The sequence below is a fragment of the Lepidochelys olivacea genome (assembly GCF_965140295.1).
Source record: "Lepidochelys olivacea isolate rLepOli2 genome assembly, chromosome: 9".
Lineage (NCBI taxonomy): Eukaryota > Metazoa > Chordata > Testudines > Cheloniidae > Lepidochelys > Lepidochelys olivacea.
The window spans coordinates 22,307,980-22,327,131 of record NC_140419.1 but is presented as its reverse complement, the minus strand read 5'-3'; the positions used below and the strand labels follow the sequence as shown (position 1 = coordinate 22,327,131).

Genomic DNA, 19,152 nt, shown 5'->3' with positions numbered 1-19,152 from the left:
CAGGAAACTAGATAAATCTATGCTAAAAGTGTAGTAGGAACTATCAAAGCAAAAAATCTGGGCCAAGAACTCAGATGGAGTTCCTGATTTGTCAGCTGCAGCAGCTGGAAGCAATTGAGATTGCTGGAGTGCCATGCCCCCTTCTATAGCCTAGGTCTCCGATCATTCAGGACCATCCAGGGGAGGATCAGAAGGGGTTGTGACAGCGCACCACCAGCACTGCTATCTAAAGTTTCCACTGTACAAGTTGTACTGTCAGTGCATCCCACGCAATGGGATTATGTAGAGGAACTTGAAAAATAACCTTTTACCTTGTTGGGGAACAATTAAATACAAAAAAATATCCTGAACTAAATTAAAATCGAAAGCACTTTGACAATGCAATGAGCAAAATTACTGACACGGCCTTTTAATAATTTACAAACAAGATGCTAGAGAGTAGAAAGTCCCCTGAAAACCCATATTTGGAGAAGATAAAAAAAATGTTGACATTAAATGCCACCATAATTTCCCTGTTCAAATAAAATCTAAAGGTTATGATAACAGGGTTTTTCTATTTCAATAGTTTATAAGTATGGTTAGTGAATAAGTTTGGATGAAGTAATACTTGTGCCAAGGTCTTGGCTTAACTTTTGCCTGGCAGGGGTGGTGTTTTGTCAATTTTTCACTTACACAGACTCGCGTAGATAATGCTTACTGTCGACAGGACAAAGGTGATGTTTTGTTATGCTGGAAGTTTTAGATAAAAGGAAAGTTAAATAGTATAATAAATAAAGAAATGTAATGCTAAAAGTATCTTTACTGGGGAAAAAAGTGAGGTGACATGAAAGCATAATGACATGAAAATAGTGTAAACAGCAACATTTGTATAAAACAACGTTTACTAACCTTTCCATAACTGTTGTTCTTCAAGATGTATTGCACATGCCCATTCCCATGTATGTGTGTGCGCACCCTGAGCACAGTTGCCAGAAATTTCCCACCTAGCAGTATCCTTCGGGTTGGTTCTAGCGCCCTCTGGTGCTGTGCACATATGGTGCTGGTATAAAGGACCCTGCCAACCCCATTCCCCTTCAGTTTCTTCTTGCTGACTGCCTCCGAAGAGGGGACGGAGGATGGGTCTTGGAATGGACATGTGCAACACATCTTGAACAACAACAGTTATGGAAAGGTTAGTAACTGTTTTTCTTTTGAGCGCTTGCACATGTCCAGTTCCAAATAGGAGACTCATAAGCAGTTGTATAGGAGATGGGTTCAGAGTTCAAGGTCAGGCTGACTGCAAAACTGCTCGGCCAAAGCCAGCATTCTCTCTAGCCTGTTGAACAATGGCATCATGACTGTGTGAAGGGATGACCAGGTTGCTGCCTTGCAGATTTCCTGAATTAGAACTTGCGCTAGGAAAGCCGCGGAGTAGGCTTGGCATCTTGTTGAGTGAGCCATAAGGATAGCCGGGGGTGGGATGTTTGTGAACTCATAAAAATCCATGAAGAGAATCTCTGTGCAGAGATGGGGAGACCTTTTATTCTTTCTGCTATCGCTATGAATAGTTGCAAAGATCTGCGGAATGGCTTGGTCCATGAATGTAAAAAGCTAAGGCCGTCCAGTCATCCTGTGAGTGGAGATGCTTTCTTCTCTGTTTGCATACAGCTTAGGGTAAAATACCGGTAAAAAGATTGCTGGACTGCATTGGAACTGTGAGACGACTTTAGGAAGAAATGATTGTGTGGCCTCAGCTGTATCTTGTCCTTAAAAAAGATCATGTATGGGGGCTCAGATGTGGGGGCCTGGATCTCTGAGACTCTTCTGGCCGAAGTGATGGCTACCAGAAAGGCCACTTTCCAAGAAAGGTATAACAATAAGCATGACACTAACAGTTCAAATGGGGGCCCTGTGAGTTTTGAGAGAAGAGGGTCAAGTCCCGGGCAGGGGTGTGTGTGAGGGATCTCTGACCTGAGGGTACACTCTTTCCAGGCCTTTGAGAAATCAGATGACCATCTCAGGAGAAGACTGATTGGTTGTCAACCTTGGGATGGAAGGCAGAAATGGCCAATAGGTGGACCTTGACTGATGAGAGTGCTAGGCCTTGTTGTTTCAGGTGCTCCAGGTTGTTTCAGGTGCTCCAAGATAAGCTGTAGAGGCGATTGTAAAGGCAGGACTGATCATTGGGAGCACAAGATGGAAAATCGCTTCCATTTTGCAAGGTAGGTGGCTCAGATGGAGGGCTTCCTACTGCTCAGTAGGACCTCACAGACCTGCTCTGAGCATGCCTGCTCCTCTGGGTTCAGCAATGGAGCTTCCAATCCATCAGATGGAGAGAGCCAAGATTTGGATGTAGCAGCTAGCTGTGGTCCTGGAAGATTGTAGAGACCACTTGTGGTGAAGGAGAAAAACCTGCTGAGGCAATCTGCTAGCTGGTTCTGGTTCCCTGGGAAGTATGATGCTGCTAGATTGATGGAATGAGCGATACAAAGTTCCCAGAGGCGGATAGCTTTTTGGCACAGGAGGGAAGAACGTGTGCCTCCCTCTCTGTTTATGTAGAACATAGCTGTCATATTTTCCATGAGAACCAAGACAGTCCTGCCCTCCATGTGAGGTAGAAATGCCTGGCAGGCTAGACGCACTGCTCTGAGCTCCCTGATATTGACATGGAGGGAGAGTTCTTCTTGGGACCAAGGCCCTGGGTCCTGAGAGACCACAGGTGGTTTCCCCAGCTGGGGGCTGATGCGTCAGATGCTAGGGAAAGCACCATTAAGGACTTGAGAAGGGTACTGCTGCCCATACTACATGGCTGTCCAGCCACAAGGTGCGTGAATTGAGAATGTGGGTTGGACTTGTGCACACTGAATCTAGGTGATGGCGAGTGGGGGAATATACGGTGGTTAGCCAGGGTTGGGGAGGTCTGAGACATAGCTTGCATGTTGCACTACATATGTGCATGATGCCATGTGGCCCAGGAGGCTCAGATACTATCACACATTTGTAATTGGATGAGCTTGTAAGGACCTTAGAAGGGCTGTAATTGAGCTGAACCGGTAGTCTGGGAATAGAGCTCTTGCTTGCATGGAATCGAGAACCGCACCAATGAACTCTATCCTTTGGACTGGGATAAAAGTGGACTTCTAAGCATTCAGAAAAAGGCCCAATGTGTTGCATGTCGACTGATTGAGATGGATGTCAGCTTTGACCTGAGCTCAGGAGTAGCCCTTGATTAACCAGTCATCTAGATACTGAAAGACATGGACTCCCTTTTTTCTGAGAAAAGCTGCTACCACCGCCATGCATTTGGTGAAGTCTCACAGGACAGCTCAGGCCGAACGGGAGCACCATGAACTGGTATGGGCTTGGTTCCCTTCAAACCTTAGGAAGCATTTGTGGCTGTGGAAGATTGAGATGTGGAAGTAAGTGTCCTTTAGATTAAGGGCAGCATACCAGTCACCTGGATCCAGCAAGGGGATGATGGAGGCCAAGGAGACCATGTGGAAATTTAAATTCTTGGTGTATCAGTTGAGACGGCACAGGTCTAAAATGGGTCTAAGCCACTCTTGGCTTTTGGGATTAGGCAGTAACAGGAGTAAAACCCCTTCCCAGTCCTGTGAGCTGGCTCCCACCTGAAAGAGGGATTGGACTCCTTGTTCACACAGATGCTCATGAGAAGGGTCCCTTAAGAGGGACAGGAAGTGGGAGGTGGGAAGGAGGGGTAGATAGAAATTGGATGGTGCAACCCAGTTCTATTGTGTTGAGGACACAGTACGACATGATCTGAATCCAGGAATCCAAGACGTGGGAAAGGCAGCTGGAAAATAAGGGGGTAGCTGGATCTGATGCAGGGGGAATACAGTGCCGACCTCGAGCATCTTGTCAAAACGAGCGTTTTGATGATCCCGAGTGTCTGGGTCTGGATTGAATGGAACCTGCTGATGAGGACAGGGGAGGACGTCTGCATTTAACCCCCCTATTTTTCCTCCTATGTTGGTTCTGCCTACGAGGCTGATAGAAGTAGCCTATACTGTTGTAGCCTATACCGCTTTCTTGACCCTGCTGGCATGTACAGTCCCAGAGATTTCAAAGTTGCTTTTGAGTCCTTGAGGCTGTGCAGCCTGCTGTTCGTTTGCTCCCAAAAAAAACAATGTTCCCTCGAACAGGAGGTCCTGAATCATTTGTTGCACCTCGTTAGGTAGCCCCGAGGACTGCAACCACGAACTCCTCCACATTGTCACCACAGTGGCCACTGATTTGGCTGCAGAATCAGCGGCATCCAGAGCTGCCTGCAGGGAGGCATGTGCCACAGTTTCCCCTTCCTTGACAAGGGATGGAAACTCCTGTACGTAGTCCTGTGGGAGAAGGTCCTTGAATTTCGTCATGGACTCCCATGTATTAAAATCATAGTGATGCAGCAAGGCTTGCTGGTTTGCTATGCGAAATTGAAGGCCGCCTGTGGAATGTGACTTCTGTCCGAATAGGTCCAGCTTTTTGGTTACTTTGCCTTAGCATAAGAGCTGTCTGTCCCTGGTGGTCACTCTCATTGGTGGCTGCAAAAACCAGGGATCCTGGGGGAGGGTGAGAAAAAAGGAATTCGTACCCTTTGGCTGGTACAGAATACTTGTGCTCTGTGCGCTTTGTGGTCGGAGGGAGAGAGACGGGGTCTGCCACAGTGCCTTGATCGGTCATGATGGCATCATGCAGAGTTATGGACACTCTAGAAGGTCCCACTGGAGGCCATGTCCAGGAGGCCATGCACAATCCCCTTGACCATTTCTGCTTGGACACCCAAATTGAGGCTACCCACTTTAACAAGTCCTGGAAAGCATTGTGGTTGTCCTGTAGAGGGGAGAACCCTGGTGTCACTAGTGCCTCATATGGAGAGGATAGGACAGGCTGCAGGGCCTCCGTAGGTTCCTTGGCGTCCACCAGGGCCCAATGGGCTTCCCCCTGAGGTTGGTACTGTGCTCAGTATCAAAATCTGGATCCGGAGTCTCCCTGCGCAGTGCCAGGGGCGCTCTCACCTCTGAAACAATGGAGTATGAGTGTCTTGAGGGGGTGCCATGAGGAAGGGGAAACCCCCAAAGGTTCCAAAAGGGTCACTGTAACATCAGCATATCCCATGGACCCTGTGGTCATGTGCCTGGTGGTACCGCGGAAGACAGTGACGTAGTATGGAATGGACACCTGGGCAGCCATGATGTTGGTTATGTAGAAGAGGGAAATATGACCCAACCTCCAAGTCCAACGAAGACTCCAAGATGTGGTGCAGAGACCAGGGAGGAGCCATGCCGCTCGGTGCCAGAGATGGTAGACGAGGCAATCTTGTGGCTGATAACGGGGGCTTCTCTGTAGAAAGTGGTCACAGCACCAGGTGAGGTTCAGGGGTTGCTTCCTGCCTCTCGGTGGCACTGGTGGTGCCGATTCTTGACCCACTGTAGGCTGAGAAGGTCCCTGACCGCTGAGAAGGTCCCTGACCACTGCGATTGCCTCGGGAGTTGACAGCACCACAAACTGGATGGTGCGTTGTCTACTCTGAGCTTGTTCCTTTGTAGGTGTCCAAGGAGATTGTTGTGGCACTGGAGTTGCTGGCACCTGATGTTGTGGTGCTGGGGTAGACGAGTGATTTGGCACGGATCTCACTCTCCCCCTGTCTCCCTTAGATTTCAGCAACAGAGACCTGGTGTCCTTTCGGTGCTTCTTCTTAAGCACCGGGGAGGGTGATCAGTGCCGAGAGTCCCGGATAGATAGAGGAGCGCTCCACGCCAAAGTTGAGGTGTTTGGTGCTGCGTCCGAGCATGGCTCTGAAGCTGGTCTTAAGGCTGCCTCCATTGGGAGGACCTTCAGTCAGGCCTCTTGGTCCAGGGCCTGAAGTCTCTGCAGATTTGGCAATGGTCTTACCTATATGCTTCCCCCAGGCACTTGAGACAGCTCGAGTGGAAGCCGCTCAGAGACATAGGCTTACTGCAGGCAGCACAGGGCTTGAAACCCGGCGACCAAGGCATACCCTGGCACTGGGAAGGCAGACAACCCCACAAGTTAAGTGTGGAGGCATCTGAGCTATCTAAAACCTAAAACTACTAAAAATTACTCTAAGTACTAACTATTACAACTATTTACACCAACTGGTATGAAAGAACACTAGGAAAGAATTGCCTAAGCAATGAAGGATTCCAACCAACTGTCCTGGGCAATAAGAAGGAACTGAAGGGGAACAGTGTTGGTAGCGTCCTTTATACTGGCGCCATGTGCGTGTGGCATCCTAGAGTGCTAGAGCCAACCCAACGGACACTGCTAGGGGAAAAATTTCCAGCAATGATGCTCGGGGCACGCACACACCTATACGGGAATGGACATGTGCAAGCACTTGAAGAACTGAAGCTGCATGTGCATATTGTACAGATTATGTTTGACAATGCTTAATGCTGATTGGAGAAAAGCTAATAAATCTGTAACATGGAAATGTACAGGAATCAAAGTGAACAAGATCCAAATCAAAGAAATATTGGACCAGAAACTTAAGGACTGAGACCTGAAAGACCAAACCAGGGATCAGAGGCTGACATGAGCATCATGAATTAGAGAAGGCTTCCTGGTACCCTGCAACTCAATAATTTGGGCCCCTACGTGTTCCAACTTATCTGTTTATTGTCAGCATAAATATATGTTCATACACTATTGATGACAATAATTCTGTCTGAAAATTTATAAATAAAGGCAAAAATTGATTTAGCCCAAATTGTGTGGATTTGTGACTTGGTTACCCACTTTACACTTCCAGCAAGTTTTTGATCATAATGTTTCCTCTTCCTGGCCTTAAAAAACTATCAAATACTACACAATTAATCAAATCAGTTGATATTTTTGTTCTGAACTAAAATTAGAATGATTAGTATTCTATGAAACTGTATGCCTATGAAATATATTATATGTGTATGTATAATATACAGTATAATAGCTCATGATTGGCTCTGAATTTTCTTCTGAATAACCTTACTGACTGTTACTATTAATATTCATACAATGTGTTACTGAGGACATTAAAAGGGACATTTTCAACCCAACTCCCTGTTTATGTACAAAATTTGTAGCCCAAAATAAAAGCCCCTGCATGTTTTCAGGATGCAAAATTTATGCAGACTTATTTTATGCCCCCAAATACATTGAATTCACAAATGTTACTAGTTCCACATCAAGCTATTAATTTGTACTTGCAGTCAGATAAACAGGTGTGTAACAACCAAGATTTACATCCACAGCTGAATTGAAGCAAAAATGTGGGAGCAGTTTTTTTTGTACAAATTCTGACCACAAAATGCAGGCTGACCACCCGAAAATGTAGGACTGAGTTTCCACAGAATACTTACACCTTCTGCATACTGCAAAAATCGCTTATTGGTTTCTTTTTTACCAAAGTCCTCCAGGAACTTTTGTCGATAACCCAAAACTGTGTCAACATGTGTTTTGTGCTTCACTGCTAGTTCCAGTGCTCTGGAATAAAAGAAAAATGAGCTTATCATGCTGAAAAAAAATACTAACACAATTATAATTACTTAGGTTTTACAAAAAGAGATCTGTACAATGATTTTGATCTTCCTGATGCAAGTTGCCAAGCAATTTTTCATTAGTGTTAATCATAGCAGGGTGAGAGTAACCAATTTTTCCTCATACCCTATCCACTTTGTGATGTATGTTATGATATATAAATTAACATTTTTCTGTTGACAACCTAATCACATTATAGAAATGTGACAATAGCATTTTTTTAAGTAATTGAAAAAACACACTCTCTTTTACTTTTGTCTGTATTACTGTCAGTAAGAAAGGGTAAAAAAATTAACTTTTAGTGAAATTATTATAGCTATGAATTAAAAAAAATCATAGAATCATAGAATATTAGGGTTGGAAGAGACCTCAGGAGGTCATCTAGTCCAATCCCCTGCTCAAAGCAGGACCAACACCAACTAAATTATCCGTCAATCTCTGGGCTCTTGGAGAGCATCTACTTGAACACATATAGCACATGCAAATGACCACTTTTAGAACACCCTAAAAATATTGCATTATTATGATATGTCTATGTTTATATTTGTTTTCTTTGGAATGATATAAAATTCAATTTAAAAATCTTAGAATGTTTTATTCATTGTTTTCCAGGTGAGACATTCTTGGCAACATCAGCAAAACACAGATCGATATGTGCTTGCCAGAAAAAATAAAGTTTCTAAATTAATTTACACGTAATTCTTAGCATTAATGAAGCCCATTGGGCAACATACTTTAATTGTTTGAGTTTTCCCCAAAAAGTACATTTCCGAAAGAAAACATAATTCAGATTGAAAGGTGGTTTACTAGTTTCTTAGTTTATCTTCATTTAAGTACTCAGAATGCACAATACTAAACTGAAATTAAAGTTGACATCAAACAGGGCTATGTATTAGGAATCAAATTAAGCAGTTGATAGTATCTGAACTTTATCCCTGTTAAAAATAACAGTGTTAAATGATGAATCAGAAAGAGAATTACAGGAATTATCCTAATGCTGTGTTTACATATTATTTTAATAGACAGATGCAACCAACTATATTTATTACTTTAAGCAGCCATAACCAATAATACATGTTTGAAGCAATATTTAGACTATTAGTACTTTATGATGCTACCTAAATCTAAAGCTGTAAGGAAGGCAAATTTTCTCCATTACATTGAGGAAGTACTACTTCTACTTTATTTGAGCATAACCACACTATTTATCTCTAACTTTCAAATGATTATTTGGATGCTGAACAGATGTGGCATGAGAATCTGAACTTGGAGCTGAGTAAGCATTTTTTCTAAATTTGTTATAGTGGAAAAGTCGGCATACAGAGAGGTCCAATTTTCTCTCTACAGGGACATGAAGTGCCACATTTTTAAAGGGACCTCTAATTTTGAACCCACGATCAGCCATGGTGAGGGCAGATTGAGGGCTTCTACCCAATTAATAGTAAAGGGGCCTAAACATATTTTTGTCATGGTTGGGGAAGATGGCTTCCATGCTAGTGGGGGAGTTCTTCCTAACCTATTCCCCAAATCCTGTTGTGGGAAGAGAGACATTTTTTGAGCACCATCCTTTTGCTTACTTTGGAACACTCAGACAGTGGGAGAAGAACTTTCAGAATTGGGAAAGTTGAGGATGTGGGAGGTGGCAGACAATCAGTAGGGGAGTGTAGCTGTACCCATATTATAAAGACAATATCTTTTATTCAACCACTTTCTCTTGGTGAGAGAGACAAGTTTTCGAGCCACACAGCTCTGCTTCAGGTATGGGAAAGGTATACCCAGTGTCACCGCAATTTGCAAGGTGGCTCTACCTTGAATGTTCCCTTACAATATGTAACTACGTATGCTAAACCATCTGTTCCACCTTGCACTTTGCTGTGATGCTGGAAGTACCTTTTCCAGACCTGAAGAAGAGCGCTGTGTGGCTCGAAAGCTTGTCTCTTACCAACAGAAATTGGTCCAATAAAAGATATCACTTCACCCACCTTGTCTCTCTAATCAGTAAGGGAGGCAGGCAAGCAGATTTAAAAGAAGCCACCTGCCATTACCCTTCTTCACTGCTAGTAACAAGAACTTTCTGCAGTAAGATGGGGACTTGGGAACTTTCCCCACCCTTGCAGATTCTCTGCTCACCCCCATCCATCCATTAGAGAGGGAGGTGAAGCATCCTGTAGAACCAGAATCTTCTCTCCTGGTGGCAGCAGCAGCTCCTGCAGGATCTCTTGGGACACAGAGACCCCAAACAATGCTGGGATGAGATTTACACTGCTGCGCATACATGTGACAGAAAGTTGAATTCTTTATTTAAAAACAAAAATTCACAACTCATTTTCTCCCAGTGATATAATGATGTCAGTCAGTATGGTTGTGTAACTACTTTAAGCACGAAGATATGTCAAAACAGTTTTAATTTGCTGAGTGCACGTAACTCTGTGTGTCTAAAGTCATGAAAAGTGTCTCTGGGTGTATGGAAACCAATATCATAGGGCAGTGCCTGGAAACGCTGACATAACACTGTAAATATAGCACTGATACATATGTATCCTAACATTTCAGTGATTTTATTTCTTTTGTATATCATCATGATATATGATTTAATTCAATGTTTCTCAGGGTCCAAGCAACTATGGTTAATAGATTAGTCAATTAAGTGTCTAATTCTCTAAAAATTTAAAACTTAATCTTAGTAAGATTATTAATGGTAGCAGCTATAGTATGTTGAGAGAAATATTACCTATCCCAATTATAAAGGCTAATGTTGACTTGAATAGCTTGATAAATAAGGCCAGCTTGAAGAAGCAGCATTTCAGCATCTTGTATATTTCCACTGAACAGCAGTATATGAGCCATTCTTGATTCTTTTGATGGAAGTTCTTTGATAGAATTGATGTACTGAACTTTGTCAATCTGTTAAAACAAAGTGTGATGGTTTAACTAGACAAATACTCTAATAAAATTAGCATTGCAATCATTTGTTAAAAAATAGTTAAATCTCATCTACTTACATCACCGATTGATGCATAGGCTATTTCTGCTGTTGTCATATCCTTATTAGCAACTGCCATAGCAGCTAAGCATGCCCACATTGTTTGATCCTAAAAATAAGACAAAATAAAAATACTAAAACATCTTTAATTTTATATTATATGAAAATGCACTTTTTCTCAGCCAGAGTGCAGGGATGCTGTTCAGCTACTGAAAATGATGTACTGATACACAACTGTACAATTTATCTCAGTTGTGCAGATCCCTACAGTCTAGTTGTATGTGCATGTGTGTGTATCTTAATATCATAATCACTGTATGGTTACTTCTCAATAACTATGCAGTATGAAAATTCCTGTACTATGATCTGCTAACAGTGACTTTGAGCTACAGTTTAGAGATATGCCTAATCACTGTACTGTTATTTCTCAATAATGGTGAATATATAAATGTATCAATACTGGCTACTCTGATCACGTATGTCAGTGTTTCCCAACTTGGGACGCTGCTTGTTCAGGGAAAGCCCCTGGCGGGCCGGGCTGGTTTGTTTACCTACCGCATCTGCAGGTTCGGCTGATCGCGGCTCCCACTGGCTGTGGTTCGCTGTGTCTGGCCATTGGGGGCTGTGGGAAGTGGTGGCCAGCACGTCCCTCAGCCCGCACCACTTCCTGCAGCCCCCATTGGCCTGGAGCAGTGAACCGCGGCCAGTGGGAGCCGCGATCGGCCGAACTTGAGGACGTGGCAGGTAAACAAACCAGCCGGGCCCGCCAGGGGCTTTCCCTGCATAAGCGGCGTCCCAAGTTTGGGAAACACTGCGATATGTAAATGAAGGAGAAATAAAAAACTACGTGATAGCAAAACAAATAGATGAACAAATCAATGAAAAGAAAATAGTTTTAAAAAGTTCTCTTTTCTATTTGTTCCTATGGTATTTTAGTGGATTTTCAGAAAAGGCTGCTAATTTTTAAAAAAACTATTTGTAATAATTCCTTTATTTCAATTTCATGATTGTAGTTTTATTAAAGAGTCAACAGAAATATAATCAGGAAAAAAGTTGAAGAAAATCCTAACATTCTGACTCATTTTGATCTTTCCTCTTATCTCTCCTTTCATTTCACTCTTAGAGTCTAATCACACTGGTAATATAAAAAGATATATATTTAAAACATGTTAGCTCACATGTGTTCATTAATACATTTTTAACACACTAGTTTAGACATGGCAAATATAATTTTTAATACGTTAGCTGGTCCAGGTAAAGCCTAGGAGGAAGTTGAGTTTTTAACATGTTAATCACAACATGTTCTCGAATACCTTTTAAAATACGCCTTTTATAATAGCGTGGACAGGCCCTTAGAAGCGTTCTGAGAGTGCAACCTGATTAAAACGCAGCATGCACACACATTAGATATTGTCCAAACTTAACACTCAGCCCTTTTGTACAAATACTTCTGCATGTAACTTTACAAACCTAAATAGTCTCACTAAGTTCAGTAAAGCGTGTGAAGTTATTCTAAGACTTTGCATGATCAGGACCTACCATCCTTCCTACACCTTTCCTTTATTTACTTAAAAAACAAACATAAACCTTGACCTAAGAAAAGAGAATTCCCCTCCAATAGTAGGTCCTGGATAGTTTGTTAGACTTTGTGAGGTAGTCCAGAGGACTGAAGCCAAGAGCTCCGCCTCATGACTACTGCTGTGGCCATGGCTTGGGCAGCTGCAGCCGCTGCACCCAAGACCACCTGGAGGGATGCTTTGGCCATTGCCTTACCCTCCTCTACAAGGGCCATGAATTCAGTTCTGGACTCTGATGGTAGGAGTTCCTTAAATTTAATCATGGCTGACCAGGAATTAAAATCAGTGACCTAGGATGGTTTGATATTCTCAGTTGGAGGCCCCCTATAGAATACACCTTCCTGCCTAATAAATCCAGTTTCTTGGCCTCTTTTGACTTGGGTGATGGCTCTTTTTGCCTGTCTCTGTCGTTCATTAGCAGCCACAACGACTAGAGATCTGATGGGGGATGGGTGTAGAGATACTCATACTCCTTGGGGGATACAAAGTACTTACTTTCCACTGCTTCGCTGTGAGCTGGAGAGGTGCAGGGATTTGCCACAGAGCTCTTATGGGCTGCAAGAGGGCCTCATTGAAAGGCAGGGCCACTCTTGACAGCCCCGAGGGCGGTAGTATGTCCACCAGGGCAGGAACTGAGTTCTGCCATGAGGGAGAATGTGATGAAGGATGGTGCCACGCCCTTATTGCTGGCTTGCCCAGAACTGGCACCTGCCGAGAGGTCATGTGATGCCAGAGCTGTCCCTAAGAGTCCATGACTTGGGAGACATGGCAACACTGGAAGGGCATGGAGGCTTCTCGCTGCCTCATATGGCTCTGGTGTCATGTATCCCCTCTGTGGCTTTCCCTAGGCAGGGAGTCCATGGGCAATGGGCTCAATGGACCCCATCCCAAGGCTGGAGTCACTGGTGCTCATTGTGCTATGGATGTCTGAGAGTGGCCCAGCCAGGAGTCTCACTCTCTCCGTGGCCTTATATCTTTGTGGACAGGGCCCCAGTCTGACTTCTTTGGTTTCTTTTTCAGTGGCTGGTGGTTACTTTTGCTGGTTACTGGTTGCTAGCCAGAAGGTGTGTCGATGCCAGGTGGTAGTGTCCTTCATCGGTGTCGCGGATCTCGAACCATGCTGTGCCTCTCTTAAGGAAACCAGGGCACTCCTGACCAACAACGTACCCAGTGCCGATTCGGGCTGCCACTCCGATGATGGGTGAAGTGCTGCCTCTATGAGAAGGCATTTGAGTCTGTTATCTCTCTCCTTTTTTGTCCTGGGCTTAAAGTTCTTACAAATCTGGCACCATTCCTGAATGTGGCCCTCGCCCAAGCACTTTAGACAGCTGTCATGTGGGTCACTTACCAGTATTGGTTTGTGGATCGCCGCACACTGTTTGAAGCCTTGGGACCAAGGAATGCCACAGAGTCCCGGGTGGGCTAGCCCCTTAGAGCGAGGTCTTACTAACTACTCTAAGCTATCTAACTACTAGGTAACTTATTCTAATTCTAATGATTTACAGTCTATTTACAGGATAAAGAACCACTAAAGAGTATCACTTGTAAAGCAAGAGACAAACAGCGTTCCAGCAACCATCACAGGTGATGAGAAGTAGGGATGTAAATATGCGTTTAAAAGGTTAACCATTTAAACAATTAAAATTATGTTGTTTAATTAACCGATTAAAAGGAGAGGGGCTGGGGCTGCTCTGGCCGGCTGGCCAGCCTGCCTAGGACTGCAGTCAGCAGGCCGGTGCGGCTGGGGCTGCTCTGGCCAGCCGGCCTGGAGCTGAGGCTGCTCTGGCTGGCCCTGGGGCTGGGGTTTAACCATTAGGGTCGGTTAACTGGTAAGACTAATGCTTACCAGTTAACCGTTAAGGATTTTACATTCCTAGTAAGAAGGAACTGAGGGGGTGGCAGGTCAGCAGGTGCCTATATGCTATACCATGAGGGTGCCACTCCAAGGGGCACCAGAGTCGACCCCCTGAATACAACTAGGGGAAAAACTTCTGGCAATGATGCACACAGCGCATGCACACATACATTGGAATGGCCATGAGCAAACAATCAAAGAAGAGCTGTGGGGTATTTTTGATCACATTGTTTGTCAAAAGACCCCAGATCCTCCCTCAATTCAAGTTTCGAAACACAATGTAAACAAAAAAACCCTATATTCCTGCCATTCTTAGTAGAAAAACCTTGCTCATCTCTGGTATATAGTGTTGTTGTAGCTGTGTTGGTTCCAGGATATTAGAGACACAAGGTAGGTGAGGTAATATATTTTATTGGACCAACTTCTGTTGGTGAAAGAAAAGTTTTTGAGCTTACACAGAGTTCTTCTTCAAGCTGTGTAAGCTCCAAAGCTTGTCTCTTTCACCAATAAACAATATTACCTTATCCACCTTGTCTTGCTCATCTGTAGGTAGGTAAGGGCAGCTGAGGAAAGATTGACGAAAATGAATAGGAAGGTGAGAAGGGGATGGTAGCCAGAGAAGGTAGGAAGGAAAGATCTTTGCAACTTTTAACCAATTTATCTTTTCAGTACCCTAAAGTCATTGAATGCAATCCAGCCCTGAAGATAGTAAACAACCATGAAAAGTTATAAATACCAAAAACCTCTCTGACTTGGAAGCAATAACTATACTTCCATGGAAAGGACCTTATACATACAGTATTACCACTCAATATAGATGGTATATGTGTGTGCGCGCTTTCCCGGTATTTTTAAAAAATTACAAAAAGATGCAAATAAGAGTCAGTCTCTTAAGAATTGTTGCACTGAAATTACACAGTGTAATTTCTGTCAGTGTTACATTTGAAATCATAAATGCCAATTCCCAACTGCCAAATACTGGAATAAAAACATTTTTATCCACCTTCAGATAAGGGAAACAACTCAATATAAACATTACAATATATCCCAAATTAGCTCAATATGTATATTGACCACTCAATTCAAATAATATAGAAAATAGAGAAAACATTTTTAAGATACAGTTTTGTTTATAAATCATGATAACCATATATAAGAAGATAAAATTCCTTTATATGTGTTAATGGGGGAGGAAAAATTCCTTTTTTAAAAAGTATACTACTATACTCACCTCATCTGCTGCTGTTGTCTAAATTATCAGAAAGAATGTGAGGAAAAAGAAAATGAAAGGGAAGAAATGTTTTTTAACGAAGATTGTAGGTAACTATATACGGAACAGAACATTTTTACAAAATTGGCTATGTAAGGGTCTAGTCCAGACAACATTTATGCTCATTATTAGCTCCACTTTTGTGAATAGTCCCAATGAAGTCATTTGCACTATTTGCTTCAGTAAAATTAATCACATGTGTAAGTGTTTTCTGGATCAGCCTTAAAATAAGAAGAAAAAACTATAAGGTAGAGCAACAGCTTGAAGAAAGAAAATAGTTTAGAATATTTACATATATAATTACTATTACTACATATTGCTTGAAAATATAAACAATGGCAACAAATGTAATTTATGAGAATACTGTAGAGTATTAAAAATTACCTTAACAAAGCGACACAATCTGACTGCATCTTCCCACTTTGAACTGCTAACATACTCATGAAGAATAGCTGGATAAGGTGATATATTAAGATGAATAAGTGAGCCATCAGCTCTTCTGATCGTTACTTGATTTCCCACAAAACGTACTATCTGGGGATTTTTGCTATATTCGCTATTGAAAGAAAGTCAAATAAAGCACGTTAACTTTTTTCCTCATTGAAAATAATGGTTGGAGTTTAAAGCTATTAGTGATTTTCAAATTAGGTAAGAGTTATTGATACATTTTTCTTAACTTTGTTTTCAAACAGAAAAGAAACATTTAAATAGTCATTGTAAATTCAACTAAATAGATATGTACAATGGGAGTTTAAATCTAAAACAACTTTTCAGATTTTTAAACGTCAGAATATAATATCTGGACGCAAAATTACACGTGTACACTGTCATGTGCAAGCACTGCAAGTGTAAATACAATTTGGGTATTTGCAAAAACGCCCGATTTGCACATTTAACTGTTGAAATTGAACATACAAATGTGGATAAAAAGCTCTGGGCTGTACTGAGTCTTAAAGGTTAATTATGAAATGAAAAGTACTTTGGAGAGAGTGAGAGTGATTGTATATCAAGGATTATTGTAAGAAGAGAAAAACAGTGAACTGTTCTCCTTAGTGGATTGTTTTTTATTATTTTGTAGAGCTAGCCCCAGAGACTGCAGAAAATGACTTGAAACCCCAAAGTTCTACTTAGGTAACTATGAACGATCCAGAGAAAATATAAACAGTTTGATATTTTTCATTGACAATACAGAAATGTTGTAACATACCAATTCACTACTATATTTTTTAAAACAATAAAGGCAATATGTTTTTAAAGAAAAGTCTGATTAAAATTTGAGCTTTTGTATTTAGGTGATTGCACCCTAGAAAAAAAGTAGTTTGTCTTTTAATTTAGTTCTGGGCAGAATATATTGTAATGAATCTACTAACTCAGTAATGTGTTACCCAATTCAAAATGCAGCCTGTAAAGGATTCCATAATCCCTCCAGCATAGGAAAGAAATACAATCAGAGCTCAGAAAGGACTAGAATCAAGAAATCTGGAGGTTGAGTGAAAGCAAGAGCAGCATGCCAGAGACAACAGCCTAGTAGCTGACCAAGGAGAGAAGGCTGGGAAGCAAGCAGCCTGGGATCGTACAGGAAGGCTAAGACTTGGGCAGAGCCATACTCTCTTTAAAGGGACCAGCAATACCTGCAGGAGGTCACAAAGCCGCAGTCTAAAACCAGGACAACAGTGTGCAGGGTTCCCAGCAAGACTCTTATCTCAATATATGTATATTAGGCTGAATTAGAAACTGTCAGTTTATCCTTCATATAATTGTCAAATAAAGGAACCACAGTTACCTAACATATGTGAGTGTTTGACAGGAACCCACTTAGGGCTAGAGTTTTTATAGGCTAGTGGTTGGAGCACCTACTGTGCTTGCTTTTGAGCTCATCGTACCAAACATCTAAAGGGCACTGGTGTATCACACTATTTGCAGTGATACCCTGCAGTGAGGGTGGTTACAATATTTTCAGTTGTTATCTAGAATGAACTTGGATCAAAATATTGGAAGTAATTTCAAAAAAACTAATCTTTTTACCTAATTGAATTATTTATTAAAAGGGGAGGAACATTATATAATGCTAAGAGCATAGCACCAGGAGTAAAGAGACTTGGGTTTTATTTCTGGCTTTGCCACTGATACATTATGACTTTGGGCAAATTACTTAATGCCACTGTGTCTCAATTCTCCCATTTGTAAAATGAAGATATGTGCTACTTTTCTCTTCATATGGGAGAATTAATAGGGTGTTGTAAGGTTAAATATATCATTGTTTATAAAACATTTTGAGAAGCTTGAATAGAAGTTTCTAAAGAAGTGATTTATTTATTAGGATTATTTATTAGAACCCACCAATACAAAGCAATTTTTGATGAATAAGGCACAAAGCTGGAAAATTTTAAATACATTTTATAGGAGGTCAGGGAAAATCTGAGGCAGACTAGATGCTCCAGAACCCTTCATATGTCCTGTTCTATTAAATAATATATGGCATTTAGGGCCTTGTTTATCATGCTGATGCTGAAGTTTAGCACTGTTATGGAGAACCATGAATGTTAAAAGAACTATACATATAGATAGGTTTTTGAAAAAGCGTATTTGGTTACTGATTTATGATCCAAGGGCCTGATCCTGCAAACACTGATTATTGTGAGTAGTTCAAATGAAGGCAATGGGTTTCCCACAGTAATTAGCACTATGAACCCAATGTGCATAGGCACTTTAAAGCACATGGTTAAGTCCATCCCTTTTCAGGTGCTTAAGTGTTCTGCCTCAAACAGCTATCATTTATTCATTTTTAAAAAGCTTTATAGTACACCTTGAATGGCTAACACTTATGGTTAAACCTTTTCTAATCTAGAAATAGTGATGTAGCAGGAATTCTGAAGGTAGCAGCTGTCATCTATTTCAAGTGGCTAAATTAACACCCTTCTTTGTAAAGAATTATTTGAGTGAAAAATTCAACACAGTATTTAAAAAAATCCAGTAATATTATTCTGAGTAAAAATATTATTACCTTGCATCTTTTTCATACAGTGTTTTTGGCAGGAGATCTTTATCTACATAAACTGTATTGGGATAGTACCAGACTGTAAAACGTGTATCTTGGAGTCCACAAAGTATGTTGGATGTGTCATTCCAAGCCAAAGTGTGTGCCATTGTTCCTTAATTTAAAGATAAACAAATATTACGTATTTGCACATACACAATAAACACAAACAATGTAAACATACTTGGAATTCTGCTACCCTTAACAGGTCATCAACAATTACTTTAAAAAAGGAGTACTTGTGGAACCTTAGAGACTAACAAATTTATTTGAGCATAAGCTTTCGTGAGCATGAGCTTTCGTGAGATTCCAATGAAGTGAGCTGTAGCTCATGAAAGCTTATGCTCAAATAAATTTGTTAGTCTCTAAGGTGCCACAAGTACTCCTTTTCTTTTTGCGGATACAGACTAACACGGTTGCTACTCTGAAACCTATTTTAAAAAAGCAGGTTTTATTTTTATTACTGCATGAGTTGAAATTTATTCTTAAAAACTTTAATTATCGTAAGTAATTTTCCCTATTCTGTGTTTTTCTGACATTTATATTCCCATTTCTAACATATATGGAGCCAAAATAGCTCAGTTTTGTTTATTGCCTTAACTGTCAACTGTTGTTAACCAAAACATTCACAAGTCTGGAAGCAGTGTCTATTCTTTAACTGTTTCTGCACAAACTACAGAGGCAGTTCATACACTGTATTTTGGAGGGCAAGGTTCAAAATGAATATGAGTGACCATAATACAGCTTGGGCAGTTATTGGATGAACCACATCACTTTCTCCAGAACTTCACTTTTTATTTAACAATATTATGTTTCTAGTGCTGGAGGTTGTGAAGAAAACCTTCTGAATCAAGTGCTATCAGAATCTGCAGTCAGGCAACATATATACACAACAGCTCTAGGGGA

The 19,152-nt window shown here is 41.4% G+C and overlaps 1 protein-coding gene across 3 annotated transcripts in view; it reads right to left on the bottom strand.

Moving 5' to 3' along the window:
• Window positions 1–19,152, bottom strand: part of IFT80 (intraflagellar transport 80) — a 147,739-nt gene that overhangs the window by 5,651 nt on the left and 122,936 nt on the right. For all 3 annotated transcript variants that reach the window (XM_084639441.1, XM_084639443.1, XM_084639442.1), the window contains 5 exons: window positions 18,214–18,361; window positions 15,594–15,765; window positions 10,527–10,616; window positions 10,256–10,428; window positions 7,347–7,470 (listed from right to left, as the gene is read on the bottom strand). In XM_084639441.1, the coding sequence (XP_084495567.1) occupies window positions 7,347–7,470; window positions 10,256–10,428; window positions 10,527–10,616; window positions 15,594–15,765; window positions 18,214–18,361 (707 nt within the window). The remainder of the gene's footprint in view (window positions 1–7,346; window positions 7,471–10,255; window positions 10,429–10,526; window positions 10,617–15,593; window positions 15,766–18,213; window positions 18,362–19,152) is intronic.